We start from the raw sequence: 21977 nt of genomic DNA, 5'->3' as shown, positions 1-21977 counted from the left end.
ACTAAATGTAGAACTATCATATGACCCAGCAATCCCACTCCTGGGCATATATACAGACAAAACTTTCCTTGAAGAAGACATATGTACCAGTATGTTCATTGTAGCACTATTCACAATAGCCAAGACATAGAAACAACCTAAATGTCCATTGGCAGATGAATGGATTAAGAAGATGTGGTACATATACACAATGGAACACTACTCAGCCTTAAAAAAGATCAAAATAATGCTATTTGCAGCAACATGGATGGAACTAGAGACTCTCATACTAAGTGCAGTAAGTCAGAAAGAGAAAGACAAATACCATATAATATCACTTATATCTAGAATCTAATATACACCACAAATTAACCTACCTATAGAAAAGAAACAAATTCATGGACATGGAGAACAGACTTGTGGTTGCCAAGGTGGAAGGAGTGGGATGGACAGGGAGTTCGGGGTTAGTAGATGCAAACTATAGCATTTGGAGTGGATAAGCAATGAAATCCTGCTGTATAGCACAGTGACTATATCTAATCACTTGTGATGAAGCATGAGGGAGGATAATGTGAGAAAAAAAATGTATATATATGTATAACTGGGTCACTCCACCGTATAGCAGAAATTGACAGAACATTGTAAATCAACTACAAAAATTTTTTAAAAAACATTCATTCATGCAATTATACTTCTGACTATTACTTACTATTTCCTCAAAAATCATCTCAGGTACCCACTTCTCAAGTAGCCTTTTCTTATTCTTTCTTACCTCAAGGGCATTTGGTACCTCTCCTCTATGCCCTGATTATTCCCTATACCATCATAGTACTTATCTCATTGTACTCTAATTTTCTTTGTTCTTTTCTTTTTCTTTTTCCTTTCTTTTTTTTTTTTTTTTTTTTTTTTTTTGCCACATTCACAACATGCAGAAGTTCTCAGGGTAGGGATCAAAACCACACCACAGCAGTGACCCAAGCTGCTTCAGTGACAATACCTGATCTTTAACCTGCTGCACTAAGACGGGAGTCCTGTACTATAATTTTCTGCTTACTTATCTGCTTCCTAGTGAACTGAGCTCTTCTAGAGAAAGTATTGTGCCTGATTCATCTCTGCATCCTTAGTACCAGACAATGACTTGGCATTTATTAGGTATACTATTAATACTATTGATGGATTAACTAACAACATATATGTTAAATAATTCAATGAATGAACAAATACTGAGATCATACTGAATTACCTTTCTGATGTTAGAAGCACCAATGTGGGTCCTGAAGAACTTAGGCAACTTACAGAATTTTGCAATCACTAAGATTCTTTTGGAATAAGATAACCACATGGTTCCCTATTCATTTATTCATCAACTACTTATTGAGTGTCAACTATATTCCAGATACTCTCCTAAGACTCCTAAGTACCATATCCTAGACACTTGTATACAGCAGTGTACAATGTAGACAAAAGACTTTTATAAAGCTCAAATTCTAAAAAAAAAAAAAAATACAGTAAGTAAAAACATAATGAATTAGATAGGAACTTTAATGAAAAATAAACCAGGCAGTAGGGATTAGGAGTGAATACAGAAGGATGGGGACTACTGTTTGAAATTTTAATTATGGTAGTCTGGGAAGGCTTCACTGAGATGGTGACAACTGAATAAAGACCTCAAGGAAGTGAGGAAGAGAGTCTTGAGGGTATCTGGGAGAAAAGCATTTCAGGGGGAGGGTAGAGCAAACACAAAGATTCTCAGTCAAAAGTAAGTTTGGGAGTTCCCATAGTGGCTCAGTGGTTAACGAATCCAACTAGGAACCATGAGGTTGTGTGTTCGATCCCTGGCCTTGCTCAGTGGGTTAAGGATCCGGCGTTACCGTGAGCTGTGGTGTAGGTTGAAGACACAGCTCGGATCCCGCATTGCTGTGGCTCTGGTGTAGGCTGGCAGCTACAGCTCCAATTAGACCCCTAGCCTGGGAACCTCCATATGCCACAGGTGTGGCCCTAAAAAATACAAAAAGACCAAAAAAAAAAAAAAGTAAGTTTGGAGTGTTCAAATAATAGACATAAAGCCGTGACCATGGTAATCAAAGAGAAAATTCTAGGCGATGAAGTGGGGTGGGTTAAAAGGATAACTGGGGAGGTCTATGTTGCAATATGATTTGCTTTGAGAACCCATTATAAATAAAACATCATGCCTTATACAGTGATGAGGTATAAAAGAAATAAGAAACAAACTCTTATAGTTTCAAGAGTACCATAATGCTGTCTAACTTATTACATATTTTAAATTAGTACCCAAAACTAGGTGGATTAATGTTTACAGGATTCTTGTTAATTTTAAAAAGTCTTTTAATATCTGGAAAAGTTAAAACAAATTAAAAGCTTTTTACTTCCAGGGAAATACATTCAATATCCTTTGATAAACCATAATGTAAAAGAATATGAAAAGGAAAATATATATATATATATGAGTCATTTTGCTGTACAGAGAAATTAACACATTATAAATCAACTATACCTCAATAAAAATTTTTAAAAGCTTTTTACTTACTAAAGGTAGAAATTACTAAATTACTAGCAAGCATTTTATTTGCAAATAAAATCACTAAATTTCCCCCAAACATAGTATTGTAGCTACACGTATATTTGAGTTTCTCTTCAAGTTCCCTGTAGCTACACATATATTTGAGTTTCTATTCAAAAATTCCTCACTGAACCAAATAATCAAATAAGGAAAAAAAGAAGTAAATCCAGGTTTAGTTGAGATTATAGGATAAAGAGAATTTGTCTCAGTAATTGGATTAAGTGACTCAATTACTCAATTCACTAAATTTGAACACTACTAGTTAATAAACTGTCCTAACTGCCAGACTTAAAGGCCACTGAGCAAAGCAGACAGACTCCCAGGAAACACCCAGAGGAGGAACAACCTGCCCAATACTGTGGATCTAACTCTAGGATACTCTTTAGGACTTTGTGTAAACATCAATCAGAGGCAAAATAACAAGCACAGCCTCTGACGATTGATGGCAGGGTTTCTCAAAGACCTATGGGCTACTTGCACCCAAATCACCTGGAGACCTTGTTAAGGCACCAAGATAAGGAGTGAGGGGGTAGATAAAATGCAGATCCTTGGCCCCTTTTTGGGTCTACTGAGCCAGAATCTCTGAAAATGAAGCCCAATGATCTACATTGCTAGGAAGAATTCCAGGTGGTTTATAGGCACTCTAAAGGCTGAGAATCACTGATCTAATGACTATTTATGTTAGAAAAATAATTCAGAATGGTTAAAGAGTATTTCTCATATTATGAACTAGTTACAAAGTTAGTAGAGTAAATTTATTAAGAAATGGATTTTTTTAATCATCAAAAAAGAAGGATGGACAAAGAAACTGCTGAGTCATTTTACGCATGTGCAGAAACATCTTACCTAAAAAGATGTTTGCTATTTCTTTTTTTTTTTTTTTTCCCACAGCTGCACCTGCAGCATATGGAGTTCCCAAGCCAGGGATCAAGTTGGAGCTGCAGCTTCAGCCTACACTACAGTCACAGCAACATTGGATCCAAGCCACATCTGCAACCTACACTGTAGTTTGCAGCAACACCAAATCCTTAACCCACTGAAAGAGACCAGGGATTGAACCCACATTTTCATGGAGATAATATCGGGTCCTTAACCTCTTGAGCCACAACAGAAATTCTTGATGTTTGCTGTTTCTTATAACAGCTTTGAAGGATACATCCCAATCTGAGATCAGGTACTAAACAAGGGGATGAAATTTCCAGGGTACCCTATCTCTTCTTGAACCAGTAAAAAACAAACCTGCAGTATTCATTTTCATATTCATATTCACTCACAGGTATAAGTATGAAAGGCAGAGATGAACAAACCACTAAGCCAATTACTCACCAAAGGTATACATTAACCCATTCAAAAGTTAACCTATACGAAAGATTCATAGTTTACAGATAGATAAGCTAAGATAGATAGTCAGAAACATCCAATACTTAAACATTCCTTTCTAACAGAGAGATGTGTATTCAGGTATAGGAACATGAATGTGCATGCCCTGGGAGAGTCGTCAGTAATCAGTGATAAATTATTGTGAAGATTATCTAACAAAGTAACTAAGAGCAAGCTTTTCTGTGTTATTCAGTCTTGCTTCCGAGTCTGGTATTAGACACTTGAAGCTTGCCTAAGAAACATCTTAGATCTTCTCAAAGTTCATGGTCCTCATCTATAAAATGGGCATAATAATAGTGCCTTTCTTAATGCCATTTGTAGCATCATGGATGGACCTAGAGATCATCATACTAAGTCAAACAGAGAAAGACAAACATCATACGATATCGCTTATATGTGAAATCTAAAATACAATATAAATGAACTTATTGGCAAAACAGCAAAAGACTCATGGATATAGAAAACAAACTTATAGTTACCAGGGAGAAAGATGGGGGAGAGATAAATTAGGAATTTGAGATTAGCAGATTCAAACAACTGGATGTAAAGTAAAATCCTACTATATAGCACAGGGAATTATATTCAATATCTTGCAATAAACCATAATGGAAAAGAATATGAGAAAGAATATATATGTAACTAAATCACTTTGCTATATACCAGCAAGTACACAACATTGTATATCAACTATATTTTGATTTTTAAAAATAAATAAAAATAAAAATAAGTGTACCTTTCTCAGAGCATTGTTATAAGAATTAAATGAGAAAATATATGAGGAAAAATCATTAATACCAGCACATACTAGGTATTCAATAAATGTCAGCTGTCATTATTAGCCATTAGAACCTTCTGGAACAAACTGGTAAGCAGCTGGGGAAGGATGTGGATGACCAGGAAAGAGATGTGGTGTAAGTGGTTGCAAATGCAAACTTTAACCTTAACTTAATTTGTAAGTTACTTTGTACTATACTCAAGTTTGAGAAATACATACTGAAAATCCCTACAATGCTTGTGAGCCAAAAAGCACAATGGCACATAAAAATGTGAGTCATGCTGAAAAGATCAAACAGAAAATCAGCTGCTAAGCATATGTGCAAAAAGACCACAGAACTTAATGAAAAATTATATACATATATATATATATTTAAGTTCAGTAATGCTACTTCAGAGATTTCTTTCTGAATCTTTCAAATGAAGTTTAATACGTTAATATCTTGGCCATAATGGATCAAAAGGAAGATATTATTTTTCAAAAGACCTCCATCCCATCTTTACCATGTGACCCAAAGGAGTTCCCCATGTTGTATGCTGTTCCATCTGGGTCATAATGAGGATGTGCAGTTGCTCCATTCACAGCAATAAATTTGCTCCAGTCTACCTGTAAATTTAAGACCATCAGAGACTTAAACACTCCATGGGCAGATCTCTACCTTGATGACAGACATTTGGGACATGTCAAGTATTTTTAACATAAGACATAATAAATAAATTAAAATGTTTTTTAAAAAATGTAAAAATAAAATTAAAAAATAAGACATAAAAACTACAGTTTAGGCCCTAATGTTTCACCTCTGAGAAATCATTATTATTTTTCCTACTAAAGAAAAAGAAATTGGCGTTCCCAGTGGCTCAGTAGAAACAAACCGTCTAGTATCCATGAGGTCACAGGTTCAATCCCTGGTCTTGCTCAGGGGGTTAAGGATCCAGCATTGCCATAAGCTTTGGTGTAGGTCACAGATACAGCTTGGATCCCACGTTGCTGTGGCTGTGGTGTAGGCTGGCAGCTATAGCTCTGATTAGATCCCCAGCCTGGGAACTTCTATATGCCTCAGGTGCGGCCCTAAAAAGACAAAAAAAGAAAAGAAAAGAAAAAGAAACTAAGACCAAACAACAACAAAACCAAAGGAAAACCCTACTACTACCACCAATAAAAAAAAAAAAAACAGACAAAAATGATTATCTAGGAGTTGCCGTTGTGGCTCAGTGGTTAATGAATCCAACTAGGAACCATGAGGTTTCGGGTTCGATCCCTGGCCTTGCTCAGTGGGTCAAGGATCTGGTGTTGCCATGAGCTGTGGTGTAGGTTGCAGACACAGCTCAGATCCCGAGTTGTTGTGGCTCTGGTGTAGGCCAGCGGCTACAGCTTCAATTCGACCCCTAGCCTGGGAAACTCCACATGTCAAGAGTGCGGCTCTCGAAAAGCCAAAAAAAAAAAAAAAAAGATTATCTAGTAAGAACTTGTTTTCTTGCCCAAGATCACGAGATCGCAGGGATGTTGAAAAGAATAAGAGTTAAAATTAAACATAAAATAAAATTTTGGAGCAGAATTTTAATTAGTGTGTTAGGTGAAGGCAGTATGTGCCTAAATAATCTTCAGGCCAATTCTGCCTGTAGCTAGGCAGAACACAAATCTGCCAAAGTAAAACTGTACTATTCTATTTCTCCTTCGCTCTAGCCTTCAGATGTTAGGACTAAAGAAGAAGTCTGGAATTATCTTTAAGGAAAACCAATCCCACAGGCCAGTCTAATCAGGATGGAGGGTACACAATGATCTGAATCAATGAGTAACTTTGTTTTTGTTTAAGGCTCCAATTTTTTCTTTAGATTCACTACTCTAAAAAGTATATTGAATGGCAAGAAATTTTAGAGTCTACTTTATTCATTTTAAACCTATATTTTACCTTTTCTTTTTTTTCCAGGGTTTCAATGTCCACTTTATTCATAAAGTTGGTTTCCGTACTAAGGTAGTAATCACCCTTGTACTGCACATAGTTGACATTGGTGTTGTCTGTCATTGCTGAAAACAAACCCCAGAGTTATTTCAGCACCACAACTTACTGTTGCAGCCCCTAAGCACTCAGAGGGAGAGAGCAGTTTAATCATCCTCTCATACCCAAAATGCACATATTTCAAAATGTACATTTATATAGATTGTCATATATCATAATAATTTAAAGAACCATCACTATCACCTGCAAATTCTAGGCATGTTAGAAGAGGTTGTTTACCAGGCAGCTCAAATTTTGACATGAAGCGTTCAAAAATATTCTTGCATGGATCGGGGAGAGCCAGTGTGCCAAATTCCGAGACCACAATTCGATCATGAACGCTGTTGGCCTTATATGTATCACTCTGTAGAAACTTGCTCCTGTACATGACTGTACCCTTCTCTATCTTAAACTGGTGAAGTAAAGCCATTCCATCAAACCAGTGATTGTACCTTCAAACAGGAGCAAAAATAGAAAAACAAATATTAGTAAGAATAACATGAGGGCAGGAGTTCCCATGGTGGCTCAGCAAGTTAAGAACTACTAGCATCCTTGAGGATGTAAGTTCAATCCCTGGCCTTGCTCAGTGTGCTAAGGATCCAGCATTGCCACAAGCTGCAGCATAAGTCCCAGATGCAGCTTGGGTTCTTCTCTGATTCAACCCCTAGCCTGGGAACTTCCATATGCTACACATGTGCCCCTAAAAATCAAAAAAAAAAAAAAAAAAAGGGGGCAAAATGAGATATATCAAATACAGAGATAAGGAAATGGGATGGGCTACCAGCCCAACCTGATTAGTCAAAGAACTTGAAATTAAGGGATGACAGCTTTTAAGAATGCTGGACTACAACAGTGAAGGAGCAGCTTACATTCTTTTGAACCTCACCCCTTATCAAAAAAGCTCACTCTCCCAAAGCAACAGAAATAAAAACAAAAATAAACCAATGGGACCTAGTCAAACTGACAAGCTTTTGCACAGCAAAGGAAACCATTAAAAAAAACCAAAAAGACAACCTACAGAATGGGAGAAAATACTTTCAAATGTTTATGCAACTGACAAGGGCTTAATCTCTAAAATATGCAAACAACTTATACAACTCAACAGCAAAAAAAACCAACAACCCAATTGAAAAATGGGCAGAAGACCTGAACAGAGATTTCTCCAAAGAAGATATACAGATGGCCAAGAATCATGTGAAAAAATGCTTAACATCACTGATTATTAGAGAAATGCAAACCAAAACTACTATGAGGTAACACCTCACACCAGTCAGAATGGTCATCATTAATAAGTCCACAAATAACAAATGCTGGAAAGGGTGTGGAGAAAAGGGAAGCCTCCTACACTGTTGGTGGGAGTGTAAATTGGTACAACCACTATGGAAAACAGTATGGAGATACCTCAGAAAATTAAATATAGAACTACCATATGACCCAGCAATCCCACTCTTGGGCATATATCTGGACGAAACTTTCCTTGAAAAAGACGCATGCACCCATATGTTCATTGCAGCACTATTCACAATAGCCAAGACATAGAAACAACCTAAATGTCCACTGGCAGATGAATGGATTAAGAAGATGTGGTACATATACACAATGGACTACTACTCAGCCATAAAAAGATCAAAATAATGTCATTTGCAGCAACATGGATGGAACTAGAGACTCTCATACTAAGTGAAATAAGCCAGAAAAAGACAAATACCATATGATAACCCTTATATCTGGAATCTAGTACATGGTGCAAATAAACCTTTTCACAGAAAAGAAACTCATGGACATGGAGAACAGACTTGTGGTTGCCAAGGGGGAGGGGGAAGGAGTGGGAAGGATTGGGAATTTGGGGTTAATTGATGCAAACTGTTGCCTTTGGAAGGGGTAAGCAATGAGATCCTGCTGTATAGCACTGGGAACTATATTTAGCCACTTATGCTGGAGCATGGTAATGTGAGAAAAAAGAATGTATATATGGGGAGTTCCCGTCATGACGCAGCAGAAATGAATCCGACTAGGAACCATGAGGTTGCCGGTTCGATCCCTGGCCTTGCTCAGTGGGTTAAGGATCTGGCATTACCGTGGGCTGTGGTGTAGGTCGCAGATGCGGCTTGGATCTGGCATTGCTGTGGCTGTGGCGTAGGCCAGCAGCTACAGCTCTGATTAGACCCCTAGCCTGGGAACCTCCATATGCTGCAGGTGTGGCCCTAAAAAAAAAAGAATGTGTATGTGTGGCTGGGTCACCTTGCTGTACAGCAGAAAATTGACAGAACACTGTAAACCAGCTATAATGGAAAAAAATAAATAAAACATAAAAAAAGAAAAAAAAGATTAAATACTTGGAAATGACCTTGACAAGAAACATGCAAACTTTCAAACTCTCCTGAGAGAGACAATTAAATGGAAAGATCCTCTGTTCTTGAATAGGATGATTCAGCATCACAAAGATGTTAGTTCTCCCCAAGTTAATTTTAAATTTAATAAAATCATAATAAAAATTTCAGTTTTTAAAGGAAGTTAGACAAATTAATACTTAAGTTCATATGGAAAAATAAATATGCAAAAATAGTCAAGAAAACACTAAAAAAATATTCTCAGTGAGGGGCAGGGACTAGCCCTATCAGATGTTAAAATATGCTATAAAGCTTCTATAATTAAAACATTGTGGTATTGATGTGTAAATTGACAAATGATATAGAATAGATGAGAAACAGACCCAGGAACTTATGGAAATTTAGTTTATGATAAAGACGGCATCTCAAATCACTGGGTAAAAAGAGGGCCTTTTTATTTATTTTATTTATTTATTTTTTTTTTTGGTCTTTTGTCTTTTTGTCTGTTGTTGTTGTTGCTGCTATTTCTTGGGCCGCTCCCACGGCATATGGAGGTTCCCAGGCTAGGGGTTGAATCGGAGCTGTAGCCACCGGCCTACGCCAGAGCCACAGCAACGCGGGATCCGAGCTGCATATGCGACCTACACCACAGCTCACGGCAACGCTGGATCGTTAACCCACTGAGCAAGGGCAGGGACCGAACCCGCAACCTCATGGTTCCTAGTCGGATTCGTTAACCACTGCGCCACGACGGGAACTCCCTATTTTATTTTAATTAATTTTTTTTTTTTTGGTCTTTTTAGGGCCGTGCCTGTGGCATATGTAACATATATATGTTACAGATGCAGCTCAGATCCAGTGTTATAGCGGCTGTGCTGCAGACCAAAGCTGCAACTCTCATTTGACCCCTAGGCCTGAAATTTCCATATTTGGGTGTGGCTATTAAAAAAAAAAGTTAATATGGTAAATGTTATGGTTTTTTACCAGAATTTTTTTTTTAAACCGCAGGAAATAAGGTTTTTTAAAAAAGGCCCTCTTGGAGTTCCCACTGTGGCTGAGTGGGGAAAACTAGTATCCATAAAGATGCAGGTTTGAATCTTCGCTCAGTGGGCTAAGGGATTAAGGATCTGGCCTTGCAGAGACTTGCGGTATAGGTTGCAGATGTGTCTTAGATCCTGCATTGCTTTGGCTGTGGCATAATCCAGCAGATGTAGCTCTGATTCAACCCCTAGCCTAGGAACTTCTATATGCCACAGGCACGGCCCTAAAAAGACAAAAAAAAAAAAAATTAATTAAAATAAAATAAATAAAAAGGCCCTCTTTTTACCCAGTGATTTGAGATGCCGTCTTTATCATAAACTAAATTTCCATAAGTTCCTGGGTCTGTTTCTCATCTATTCTATATCATTTGTCAATTTACACATCAATACCACAATGTTTTAATTATAGAAGCTTTATAGCATATTTTAACATCTGATAGGGCTAGTCCCTGCCCCTCACTGAGAATATTTTTTTAGTGTTTTCTTGACTATTTTTGCATATTTATTTTTCCATATGAACTTAAGTATTAATTTGTCTAACTTCCTTTAAAAACTGAAATTTTTATTATGATTTTATTAAATTTAAAATTAACTTGGGGAGAACTAACATCTTTGTGATGCTGAATCATCCTATTCAAGAACAGAGGATCTTTCCATTTAATTGTCTCTCTCAGGAGAGTTTGAAAGTTTGCATGTTTCTTGTCAAGGTCATTTCCAAGTATTTAATCTTTTTTTTCTTTTTTTATGTTTTATTTATTTTTTTCCATTATAGCTGGTTTACAGTGTTCTGTCAATTTTCTGCTGTACAGCAAGGTGACCCAGCCACACATACACATTCTTTTTTTTTTTAGGGCCACACCTGCAGCATATGGAGGTTCCCAGGCTAGGGGTCTAATCAGAGCTGTAGCTGCTGGCCTACGCCACAGCCACAGCAATGCCAGATCCAAGCCGCATCTGCGACCTACACCACAGCCCACGGTAATGCCAGATCCTTAACCCACTGAGCAAGGCCAGGGATCGAACCGGCAACCTCATGGTTCCTAGTCGGATTCATTTCTGCTGCGTCATGACGGGAACTCCCCATATATACATTCTTTTTTCTCACATTACCATGCTCCAGCATAAGTGGCTAAATATAGTTCCCAGTGCTATACAGCAGGATCTCATTGCTTACCCCTTCCAAAGGCAACAGTTTGCATCAATTAACCCCAAATTCCCAATCCTTCCCACTCCTTCCCCCTCCCCCTTGGCAACCACAAGTCTGTTCTCCATGTCCATGAGTTTCTTTTCTGTGAAAAGGTTTATTTGCACCATGTACTAGATTCCAGATATAAGGGTTATCATATGGTATTTGTCTTTTTCTGGCTTATTTCACTTAGTATGAGAGTCTCTAGTTCCATCCATGTTGCTGCAAATGACATTATTTTGATCTTTTTATGGCTGAGTAGTAGTCCATTGTGTATATGTACCACATCTTCTTAATCCATTCATCTGCCAGTGGACATTTAGGTTGTTTCTATGTCTTGGCTATTGTGAATAGTGCTGCAATGAACATATGGGTGCATGCGTCTTTTTCAAGGAAAGTTTCGTCCAGATATATGCCCAAGAGTGGGATTGCTGGGTCATGTGGTAGTCTATAATCTTTTTTGTTGCTATTGTAAATGAGAGGGTTTTTTTTCTACCATTATTTCCTTTAACTGGTTGTTGTTTGTGTATATGAAGGCCACTGATTTTAGTATGTTAATTTTACATCCTGTTACCTCCTCACCTTTTAATTATTTGCATTATTTTGTTTATTTCCCTATGGTTTTCCAGGTTTACTATGATATAATCAGCATTACTTTAATAATCCTTGTGCCTCTAATTAATTTCTTTAGTCTAATTGTACTGGTTACACCTTGTAAAACAGTAGTAGAAACAAGTAGCCATCCATCCCTTATTCCTGCTTTAGAAAAAATAATTGTAGTATTACTGATTTTAGGACGAAGATTAAAATACATTTATATATGGTGTGTGGATATGTGTATATACACACATATATATAAACATATGTATATACAAATATAATGTGTGTATACACATATATATATACATATATATACAAAATCATGTTAAGAAACTATTTCTCAAATCCATTTTCCTGAGTATTTTTATGAGGAATGGCTGTTAAATTTTGACAAAAGTTTTGTTACCGTTTATGGAGAAAATCAATTATGATTATGATTACTTTTCCTGAGATCTATTCATATGGTACATGACATTAGTGGATTTCCAAATAAGAGTAATGAACCTACCTTGCATTCTTGGAATAAATCCTATATGATCTTAGTGAATTATATATATATATGTGGGTATGTATTAATTAATTTATTTATTTATTTTACAGCTGCATTCATGGCATATAGAATTCTGGAGCCAGGGACTGAATTTGAGCTATAGCTGCAACCTATGCCACAGCTGCAGCAGTGCCAGATACTTTAACCTACTGCACTGGGCTGGGAATCCAACTCATGCCTCTGCAGCTACCTGAACCACTACAGCTAGGTTCTTAACCCACTGCACCACAGCAGCAACTCCAATTATATTTTTAAGGTAGTTGAATTCTGTTTGTTAACGAAATGTTTATTGTATTATATTAGTACAATATATTTGGTACTTTTTCTTTTTTTTAACAACTTTATCATATATAGATATCAGTATTATACTTGCCTCATAAAAAGAATTGGGAAATTTCCTTTCATTCCCGATCCTCTGATTGAAAGCACTGGAACTACCTGATATTCAAAGGTTTAGTAGAATTTCCCTGGGAAGTAATCTGTGCCTGGTGCTTTTTTCCCCCCTGTTTTTGGCTGCCCCACAGCACATGGTCCAGGGATCAGATCCAAGCCACAGTTTCAACCTACACCACAGGTGCAGCAACATCAGACCCTTTAACTCACTGTGCAGGGCTGGGGATCGAACCTGTGTCCTGGTGCTGCAGAGATACTGCCAATAACCCTTGCCCCACAGTGGGAACTTCCCCAGTGTTTTTTTTAAGAGGTAATTTCTCAGTAAGTTTCTTGTTTTCCTCTAGAGAAATTGGTTGTTTAAACTTTCTACCTCTATCAATTTGGTAATCTGTATTTCCCCAGGAAATGATCCATTTCCTTGAGGTTTTCAAATGTATTTGCATAGAGGCCCACAAAGTCTGTTGTAATTTTAGGTCTATTTCAATGGCTTCTTTCTTACTGTCATTTCTTATTTTGCATATTTATGCTTTCTCTCTTTTTTCTTCTTGATAACATTAGCTGGTGGTTTCTTACTCTAGTTTGGTGATTTTTTTCAAAAAAATATTAAAAACGAAAGTATTCTAAAAACAATAGAATATCATTGCTAAGCCAGTCTAAATTCCACTAAGACGATGGAACATAGAGACAACAATACCCTAAGTGTAAACTCAGAAGATCAGTTTCCTCACTTAAGATATTTCATATTCTTTTCTATCCTTCTTATTTTTCTTTATCACCCCACATTGTTGACTCACACTGAGCTGTTAAGTAAAACCCCTAATTTTTATCACATTCTACTGTTAAGCCAATATCTTCCATCTTCATTCCTCTACACTGGTTTTCTTGATTCATATTCACCTTTAATAAATTTCAACGTGGAGTTCCCATCATGGTGCAGCAGAAACAAATCTGACTATGAACCATGAGGTTGTGGTTCAATCTCTGGCCTTGCTCAGAGGGTTAAGGATCCAGCATTGCCATGAGCTGTGGTATAGGCTGCAGACGTGGTTCGGATCTGGCATTGCTGTGGCTGTGGAGTAGGCCACCAGCAACAGCTCCGATTAGACCCCTGGCCTGAGAACCGCCATATGCCACAGGTGCAGCCCTAAAAAAAAGACAGAAAAACAAAACAAAAAAAAATTTCAACGTGTTAGATTCCATCTTACAAGATCTTTCTACACTCTGTCATTCCATACATTCATTTATTCAAATCAACCAACATTTCTGGAGTCCCTACTATTTGCCAAGCATGTGTCCAGCCCAACAATTATAGGCATATAAATAACTATAATACAAAGTGATTATCACAACTATGGAGAAGTATTAAGAAAAAAAAACACAAGTTATGCACAGAAGGAGCAAGAGGAAGAAGGATATGGACATCAGGGAAGTGTCAAGAGGGAAAAAAGATGTTTGTATGATTCTTTAAGGATGCTTGTCAGCTGGAGAAGAGAAAAGGGCATCCTGGGGGGAGGTGATTAAAAAAAAAAAAAAAGGAAGAGCCTAAATGAATATGGTATCTTGGAGGACTAGCTAGTCAACAAATGAGTGTGTGGACAGAGCAGTCGGCAGCAGGCAGTGAGGATGGAGAAATAAAATAGGTCAGCACAAGAACTACCAGAACTTAAACTTAAGTCTTAAAGAACTTCAACAGAAAAGCATGGAGTTTTGAAACAGGAGAGTGAAACTGGGAGATCTGTATTGTAGAAAGACACAGAGTAGGATATGGGGCAGAAATAGGAGCATCCAGACAGTAATTCAAGTGGATGATGGGCACCTAAACTGAAGCATTACAGTTAGAAAAGGACAAGTTGCAGAAATAACTCAGAAGACTGGTAGGAGGTAGGCAGTGACAAAAAGAGAGTCCTGAAAGTCACCCCTGAAGGGATGGTGATGCTTTAAATGAGACTGAGAAAACATGAACAGCTAGCACTGGGGAAAAGCAAACAGTTTAGTTCTAAACAAGAATCTGAGTCATTTGCAAAACATCAGGGTAGAGATGTTCTGTAGCCAGTTGGCAAAATACAGGTCCAGAGCACATGAGATGGGTGTGAGGTGGGAGACAGATGCTTGAGAGCGTCTGTGTGTGACAGGCATAGTCACAGGTGCAAATAAGACCGTCTACTAAGCACTTACTTCATGCCAGGTATATGGTAGGCATTTCACCACATCTTCTCATAGACATACAGACAGATATAGATACTGTGTGTGCATGTGTTCAAACCCTTGAACATGGGCTTGAACTGTGTGCCTCCACTTACACCCAGATATTTTTCAATGGTAAATCCCATAGTACTACACCATCTGCAGCTAGTTGATGCAGAACCCTGGGGACAGAGGGCCAACTATAAGTTTTGTAGTTTTTCCACTATACAGAAAGTTGGCACCTCTAACCCCCATGTTATTCATATATAAATATAGCTATTCCCCTCCCCTACATTGATTAGCAGTGTGGAACTACTATTCTCATATTATAGATGTGAAAGCCAAGGTTCAGAGCAACAGGCAGCCTAGCGTCACACAGCCAGTCAGTGGCAGAACAAGGATCTCAGCTCTGTGCTGACTCCAAATCCTGGGATCTACAACATCCCCAAAGTAAGGTGAGCTATAAGAAGTTATTTGGCAGAGTTCCTGTTGTGGTTCAGCGGTAACAAAGCCGACTAGTATCCATGAGGATGCAGGTTTGATCCCAGGCCTCGATCAGTGGGTTAGGGATCCGGCATTGCCGTGAGCTGTGGTGTAGCTCGCAGACGCAGCTCTGATCCCAAGTTGCTGTGGCTGTGGCTGGCAGCTACACCTCCGATTTGACTTCTAGCCTCAGAACTTCCATATGCCTTGGGCGCAGCCCTAAAAAGACAGGCAGGCAGGCGGAAGGAAGGAAGGAAAGAAAGAAAGGGAAGTTATTTGGCAGGAAAGGGAGTCAGGAGAGGGGGCAGTGAAGGGAAAGAAGAGAGTGAAAATGCACTGAGTGCCAATCCTTGTCAGCCACTGAATGAAGCCCTTTATGGGCATTATCTCCTTTAAGCCTCATACCCAGTCATTAAAATCAACATCTTGAGCCCCATCTTTCACATGGGAAGCCTTGCTCGAGATCACACCACTAATAAGTGGAAAAAATGGAATCTGAACCCACTCCATCTTCCTCCAAGGAACGCATTATTTCTACTACACCAAAGAAAACATACGACGACAGAAAAGGACAGAAAACTCAGGGAAGGGGCCAGCGCACATCAACATTAAAGGGACACGTGAAGTGAGCAAGAAAAAATTATTTTAGAACATGCAATCAGAGGGACAGAAGAGGAGCCGAGGAAGTGTTGTGTGGGAATCCACAGACCAGAGAGTGTTAAGGCAGGTGCTCAAGAAGGTCAAATGCTGAGGAAAGCCGGGCTGAGGACTGGAAAGCCCATTTCATGTAACACTGAACCGGCTTTGGGGACCCTCTTGAGAACTAAGATGGGGATGAAAAGTCAGATGGCAGTGAACCTCAGGAAGTAAACAGAAACAGCGAGAGGAGGAGAGAGGGTGTAGCTGGAGAGGGAGGTGGAGGGAATGCGGGTTTTTAGGATGTGAGGACATCTGCAGGCTGAGGTGAGCGGTTCGTGAAGGAGAAACGGACACAAGGGGAGGGGAGCGAAAGAGGCAGGAGGTTTCAGAAGAGGGGAAGAGGGCTGCTTCCTCCTCTGATCATGAGAGGCAGGAGGAGGCACCTCTTCGGGGAAACGTGCAGGTGGGGAAGAGGGCAGCTGCAGGGGCTCAGGTCCAAGTGCCCCTCCATTCATGATGAAGTGGGCAGGTGTGTCTGCGGAGAGCGAAAGGGACAGTGAGAGGGAAGGAGGCCTCAGGAAGGGGACCTTGTGCGAAGCTGGAAAGAACAGTGACCGAGATCTCCTGGCAGTGGGAGGGAGGGATTAAAAAAAAAAAAAAAAAAAAAAAAAAAATCTGGCAGCACCAAGGACTCAGCTGGGGCTGGGAATCATCATTTTGTAATTGAATCTATCAGTGAGGTTATATGACTTCCTCCAGAAATGCTCAGCAGGCAGCTCTGATTAGACCCCTAGCCAGGAACGTCCTTATGCCACAGGTACAGCCATAAAAAAGAAAAACAAAACAAAACAAAACAAAACAAAACAGAAAGAAAGAAAAGTAGATGGATCGTGGTGATGATAGCACATCATTGTGAATGTCCTTAATGCTACTGAACTGTACACTCAAAAATAGTTGGCAGATTTTAGGTGGTAAATTTTATGTTGTGTGTATTTTACCATATGTTTTTAAGAAGGTCAATGGTTCCTGGGATATCATCCAGCCATTAAAAGTAACAGTCTTTCACTTAGTCACTTTGCTGTACAGCAGCAATTGCCGCAACACTGTAAATCAACTACACTTTAAAAATTTGTTAATTTTCAAAAGGTAACAGTCATTCAGATTTTATAAGAAGATAGATAAAAAGGCTTATTGCTGAAACTTCTTAAAATGAAGGCAACAAAATTCAGTTAATATCTAAAATATGTAAAAAAAAAAAAAAAACTCACACAACTCAGTAGCAAAAAAACAAACAACCTGATTTTAAAATGGGCAGAATATCTGAATAGACATTTTCCCCAAAAAGACCTGCAGGTCAACAGATGCATGAAAAGATGTTCAACACCACTTATCATCAGGAAAATGCAAATCAAAACCACAATGACATACCACCCTATATCTATTAGAATGACTGTTACCAAGAAGACAAAGAATGGGAGTTCCCTGGTGGCCTAGTAGGGCTCAGCACTTTCACTCCTGCAGCCCAGATTCAATCCCTGGTCTGTGAACATCAAGTTGCTGCATGCCATGGCCAAAAAAAAAAAAAAAAAAAAAAAAAGGAAAAGAAAGCGTTGGGAAGGATAAGAAGAGAAAAAAGAACCCTTGCACATTGTTGGCGAAAATGTAAATTAGTACAGCCACTATGGAAACCTTTATGGAGGTTCTTTTAAAAATTAAAAATAAAAAAAAAATTAAAAATAGAACTACCATATGATCCAGCAATTCTATCTCTGGATATTTATTTGAAGAAATCGAAAACACTAACTTGAAAAGATATATGCATCCCCCTGTTTATTGCAGCATTACTTACCACAGCCAGGATACAGAAACAATCTTAGTGCCCATAGACAGAGGAAAGGCTAAAGAAGATGCAGTATGTATATATACAGTGGAATACTATTCAGCCATAAAAAAGAAAGAAATCTTGCCATTTCCAACATGGACAGAGCTTGTGGACATTATGCTAAGTAAAATAAATCAGACAGAAAAAGACATATATATGAACTCATTTATATGCAGAATCTTTAAAATGAAGAAAGAAAAGAAAGTTCATAGATACAGATTGGTGGTTGCAGGAGGTGAAGGAGACGAGAAGGTACAAACTTCCAGTTATAAAATAAGGGCTGTAATGTACAGCATTATGACTAGAATTAATAATACCATACTACATATTTGAAAGTTGTTAAGACAGTAAAACTTAAAAGTCCTCATCATAAGGAAAAAAATTTTGTAACTATGTATGGTGACAAACATTAACTAGACTTATTGTGATGATACTTTCATAATATATACAAATGTTGAATCATTATGTCGCACACCTGAAACCAATATAATGTTATACGTCAATTATACCTCACTAAAAAAAATTCTATGTATAATATGATTGTGATTATTTAAAACAAATCTATAGAGATGAGGGAAAGAGTAGCAGGATAATATACCGAAGTGCTAACAGAGGATGTGGCATATACTTTGACCACACTCTGCTCTATGTTTCAAAAAGTTTTATACGGGTTAAAACATTCAGAATGAAAAAAAGTTTCTAATATTTTTAAATGCTTAAGGAAAGTAGATTTCTTCCTGACAATAGTAGTTTCTTTTTTTTGTTTTGTTTTGTTCTGTTTTTTGTCTATTTTTTTTAGGGCCACACCCATGGCATATGGAGGTTCCCAGGCTTAGGGGTCCAATCCGAGCTATAGCCACCGGCCTACACCAGAGATACAGCAACTTGGATCTGAGCCACATCTGTGATCTACACCACAGCTCATGGCAATGACAGATCTTTAACCCACTGAGTGAGGCCAGGGATCGAACCCTCATCCTCATGGGTACCAGACGGGTTTATTAACCACTGAGCCATGAGGGAACTCCCCAGAGTGGTTTCTTCACATCATTTCATGCCTCTAGTAGACAAAGAAATGATAGTTACTGGATTTGTTTCACTTATTTACATACATTTATTAAGTGTTATTTAAGTATAGGACACTATCTTAGATATTGGGGATATGGAGTGAAGAAAAAGTCCCTGCCCTCATGGAACTAACATCTAGTGAGGGAACACAGCTAATAAATAAATAGACAAACAAAAATATACTAGCTATCAATAGTGCAGAGAATAAAACAGGTAACATAATAAAGAGTACCACTGTTAGCTTGGGAGATCAGGGGAGGTTCAGAGGACGTGAGATTTGAGCTGATATCCGAATGACAAGAATCAGACTTGGGAAAAGAGATGAGTGAGCAATGCCATAATAACCCTGGGCAAAAATAAACATGCCTGGTTTGAGGAACTGAAAGAGCCACTGTGTCTGGGGAGTAGTGGGTAAGGGAGTGAAGACACTCCCCCTTCCTTCAGGAACTTGTGATGAAATAGAGCTCGGAAGTCATATAGATCGTTCCTGACACTTCTCTTTTGGCATAAACTTTCAGATGACTTGAAATTTACAATATTCTGGAGTTCCCATCCTGGCACAGTGGAAACGAATCCAACTAGGAACCATGAGGTCAAAGGTTCAATCCCTGGCCTCACTCAGCAGGTCAAGGATCCAGCGTTGTGGTGAGCTGTAGTGTAGGTAAAAGACGCAGCTCAGATCCAGCATGTCTGTGACTGTAGCGTAGGCCAGTGGCTACAGCTCCAATTAGACTCCTAGCCTGGGAACCTCCATATGCCGAGGGTGCGGCCCTCAAAAAGACAAAAAAAAAATATATATATATATATATATATATATCCCGCAAAACAGAAAAGTCAGGACTTTTAAAACAGAATTAAGTCTCCATGTTTTTTTCTATAGTCTACAGTTTCCTCATCTGTAATCAAAGGGATTGCATGGCAATGTTAGCCTCAGAAAAGGAAGCAGATACTAATGCACATTCCATAGAACCAGCATATGCTAAGATATCCAAATTGTTCTCCAAAATCAACGCTTACTTATCCTTCCCAAACTCGAATTTCCCAGGCCCAATTCGAAGAAGATAGCCATTGAGCCACTTAGGAACGTGTCCCCGGACTTGAGCGGAGATGATCTTCGGAGTCTCCTCCACCGTGGTTAGGAGTGGGGCAATACATGGGAGATTCTTCTGCTTGCCAAAGATCACTTTTTTCTGATGAGCATTTTCCATGTACTTCTTCAAAACTGTGAAGAGGAAATCAAAAGCATATTTTTACCAGTCTTCTATAAACATGCCTGTTTCTCCATGGACAGCAACCTCATCTACTGGCAAGGGAAATGTAAACCAAAGAATCTCCAAATTTCTCTCCTTCCTCATTCTCAGATCTTCAACTCTTTGGCTCTCCATTTTTGAACTACAACAATCCTTTTTGTGTTCTTACAGTACAACTCTGCCTAAGAAATGACTCAAGACTTTAATTACCACTATTATCATTTCTCGTAGTTGAACGATGCTGGTCTTTTCATCCCAAACATGCTAATAGCTATTTCTCACTATTCTAACAGAAAATGCCCACCATTCAATATTATAATTACACTGATCTCAGTACTTTAGATACACAAGAATATGATCCCAAAGATTTCATAGTGATTTATGAGAGTTTAATAGCATCTGCTATTTGTTTATTTATTCATTTAGGGGGCCACGCCTACAGCATACAGAAGTTCCTGGGCCAGGGATCAAACCTGGGCCACAGCCAAGACTCAAGCCACAGCAGTGACAAGGCTGGATCCTTAACCCACTGCACCACCAGGGAACTCCCTAGGACCTACACTTTAATTTCTTCTATTTTAATGGTATACCTGTGAATGTATATGGCATGTTCTAGGAAAAAGGTGTCATAAGTTAAATTATGTAGTGATACTTGGTCTGAAATTACTTGAAGTTCAAAAGCCACAAAAATTATTATTATTATTGGCTTTTGTCCTTTTAGGGCCACACCCGCAGCATATGGAGGTTCCCAGGCTAGGGGTCTAATCGGAGCTATAGCTGCCGGCCTACACCACAGCCACAGCAATGCCAGATCTGAGCCGCATCTTTGACCTACACCACAGCTCACGGCAACACTGGATCCTTAACCCACTGAGAGAGGCTAGGGATTGAACCCGCAACCTCATGGTTCCTAGTTGGATTCATTTCCACTGCACCATGACAGGAACTCCAAAATTATTATTTTATAATAAGAGCTGAAAATTGTCCCTATTGCTTCATATTTAGTGTTCACAAAGCAGTATTGCCTAACTCAGAGGGATAGTGAAATATATATAAGTATATAATTAATTAAATACTATAAAATATTGCCTTTTGCTTTATTTCATAAAACTATAACAGTGATATAAAAGTCTTAACTATAAAAGCAAACTAACACATAGGGACACTACTTTCTGAAGAAGTGAGATCTGCAATCTTTTAGCAAAATGTTTTACTATATTATATCTATTATATTCTTTCAAATCTTTCAAAAATTCAGTTTAGAGCACTTGAGACCTTCTACTTTCCTATAAGTAACAACCCAGTCAAACTCAACTATTTCCTAATTTCCCAAAGAAAATTCACTTTCACACCGGATGCCCATCCCACTACTCTAACCCTAAGGAAATTTTATCTGTTGTTCAAAGTCTATCTCAGATGCTACTTCCTTTAAGAGGAAACATAGTGTAAAACTTAAGAGTGTGGGCCCAGGCTCTGACTGGCTCTAGAATGCTTGAGTTGAAGTCTTGGCCTGCCATTTGCACAGAATTAGCCTTGAATAAGACAACCTCTTCTACTTCCTCCTACTGAGATGGGGATAATAATACTTATTGCTCCTAAGGCTATAAAGACTACAAGAGCTAGGTTATGAAAAGTTTTTTAGAATATAGTGCATACCCAAA

At 38.4% G+C, this 21977-nt stretch overlaps 1 protein-coding gene across 14 annotated transcripts in view; it reads right to left on the bottom strand.

Moving 5' to 3' along the window:
* The window catches only part of BCO2 (beta-carotene oxygenase 2), a 52356-nt gene that overhangs the window by 18029 nt on the left and 12350 nt on the right, over positions 1–21977 (bottom strand). For 8 of the 14 annotated variants that reach the window (XM_013979374.2, XM_013979375.2, XM_021062785.1 and 5 more), the window contains 4 exons: positions 20084–20288; positions 6916–7163; positions 6625–6740; positions 5219–5321 (listed from right to left, as the gene is read on the bottom strand). In XM_013979374.2, the coding sequence (XP_013834828.2) occupies positions 5219–5321; positions 6625–6740; positions 6916–7163; positions 20084–20274 (658 nt within the window). In that variant the 5' untranslated portion in view covers positions 20275–20288. The remainder of the gene's footprint in view (positions 1–5218; positions 5322–6624; positions 6741–6915; positions 7164–20083; positions 20289–21977) is intronic. The other 6 variants (XM_013979376.2, XM_021062787.1, XM_021062790.1 and 3 more) reach the window with 1 other exon arrangement.

Source organism: Sus scrofa, chromosome 9 (genome assembly GCF_000003025.6).
Source record: "Sus scrofa isolate TJ Tabasco breed Duroc chromosome 9, Sscrofa11.1, whole genome shotgun sequence".
NCBI classification, from domain to species: Eukaryota; Metazoa; Chordata; class Mammalia; order Artiodactyla; family Suidae; genus Sus; species Sus scrofa.
The sequence above is the reverse complement of the archived record's forward strand: the minus strand, read 5'-3'. Positions and strand labels throughout refer to the sequence as shown.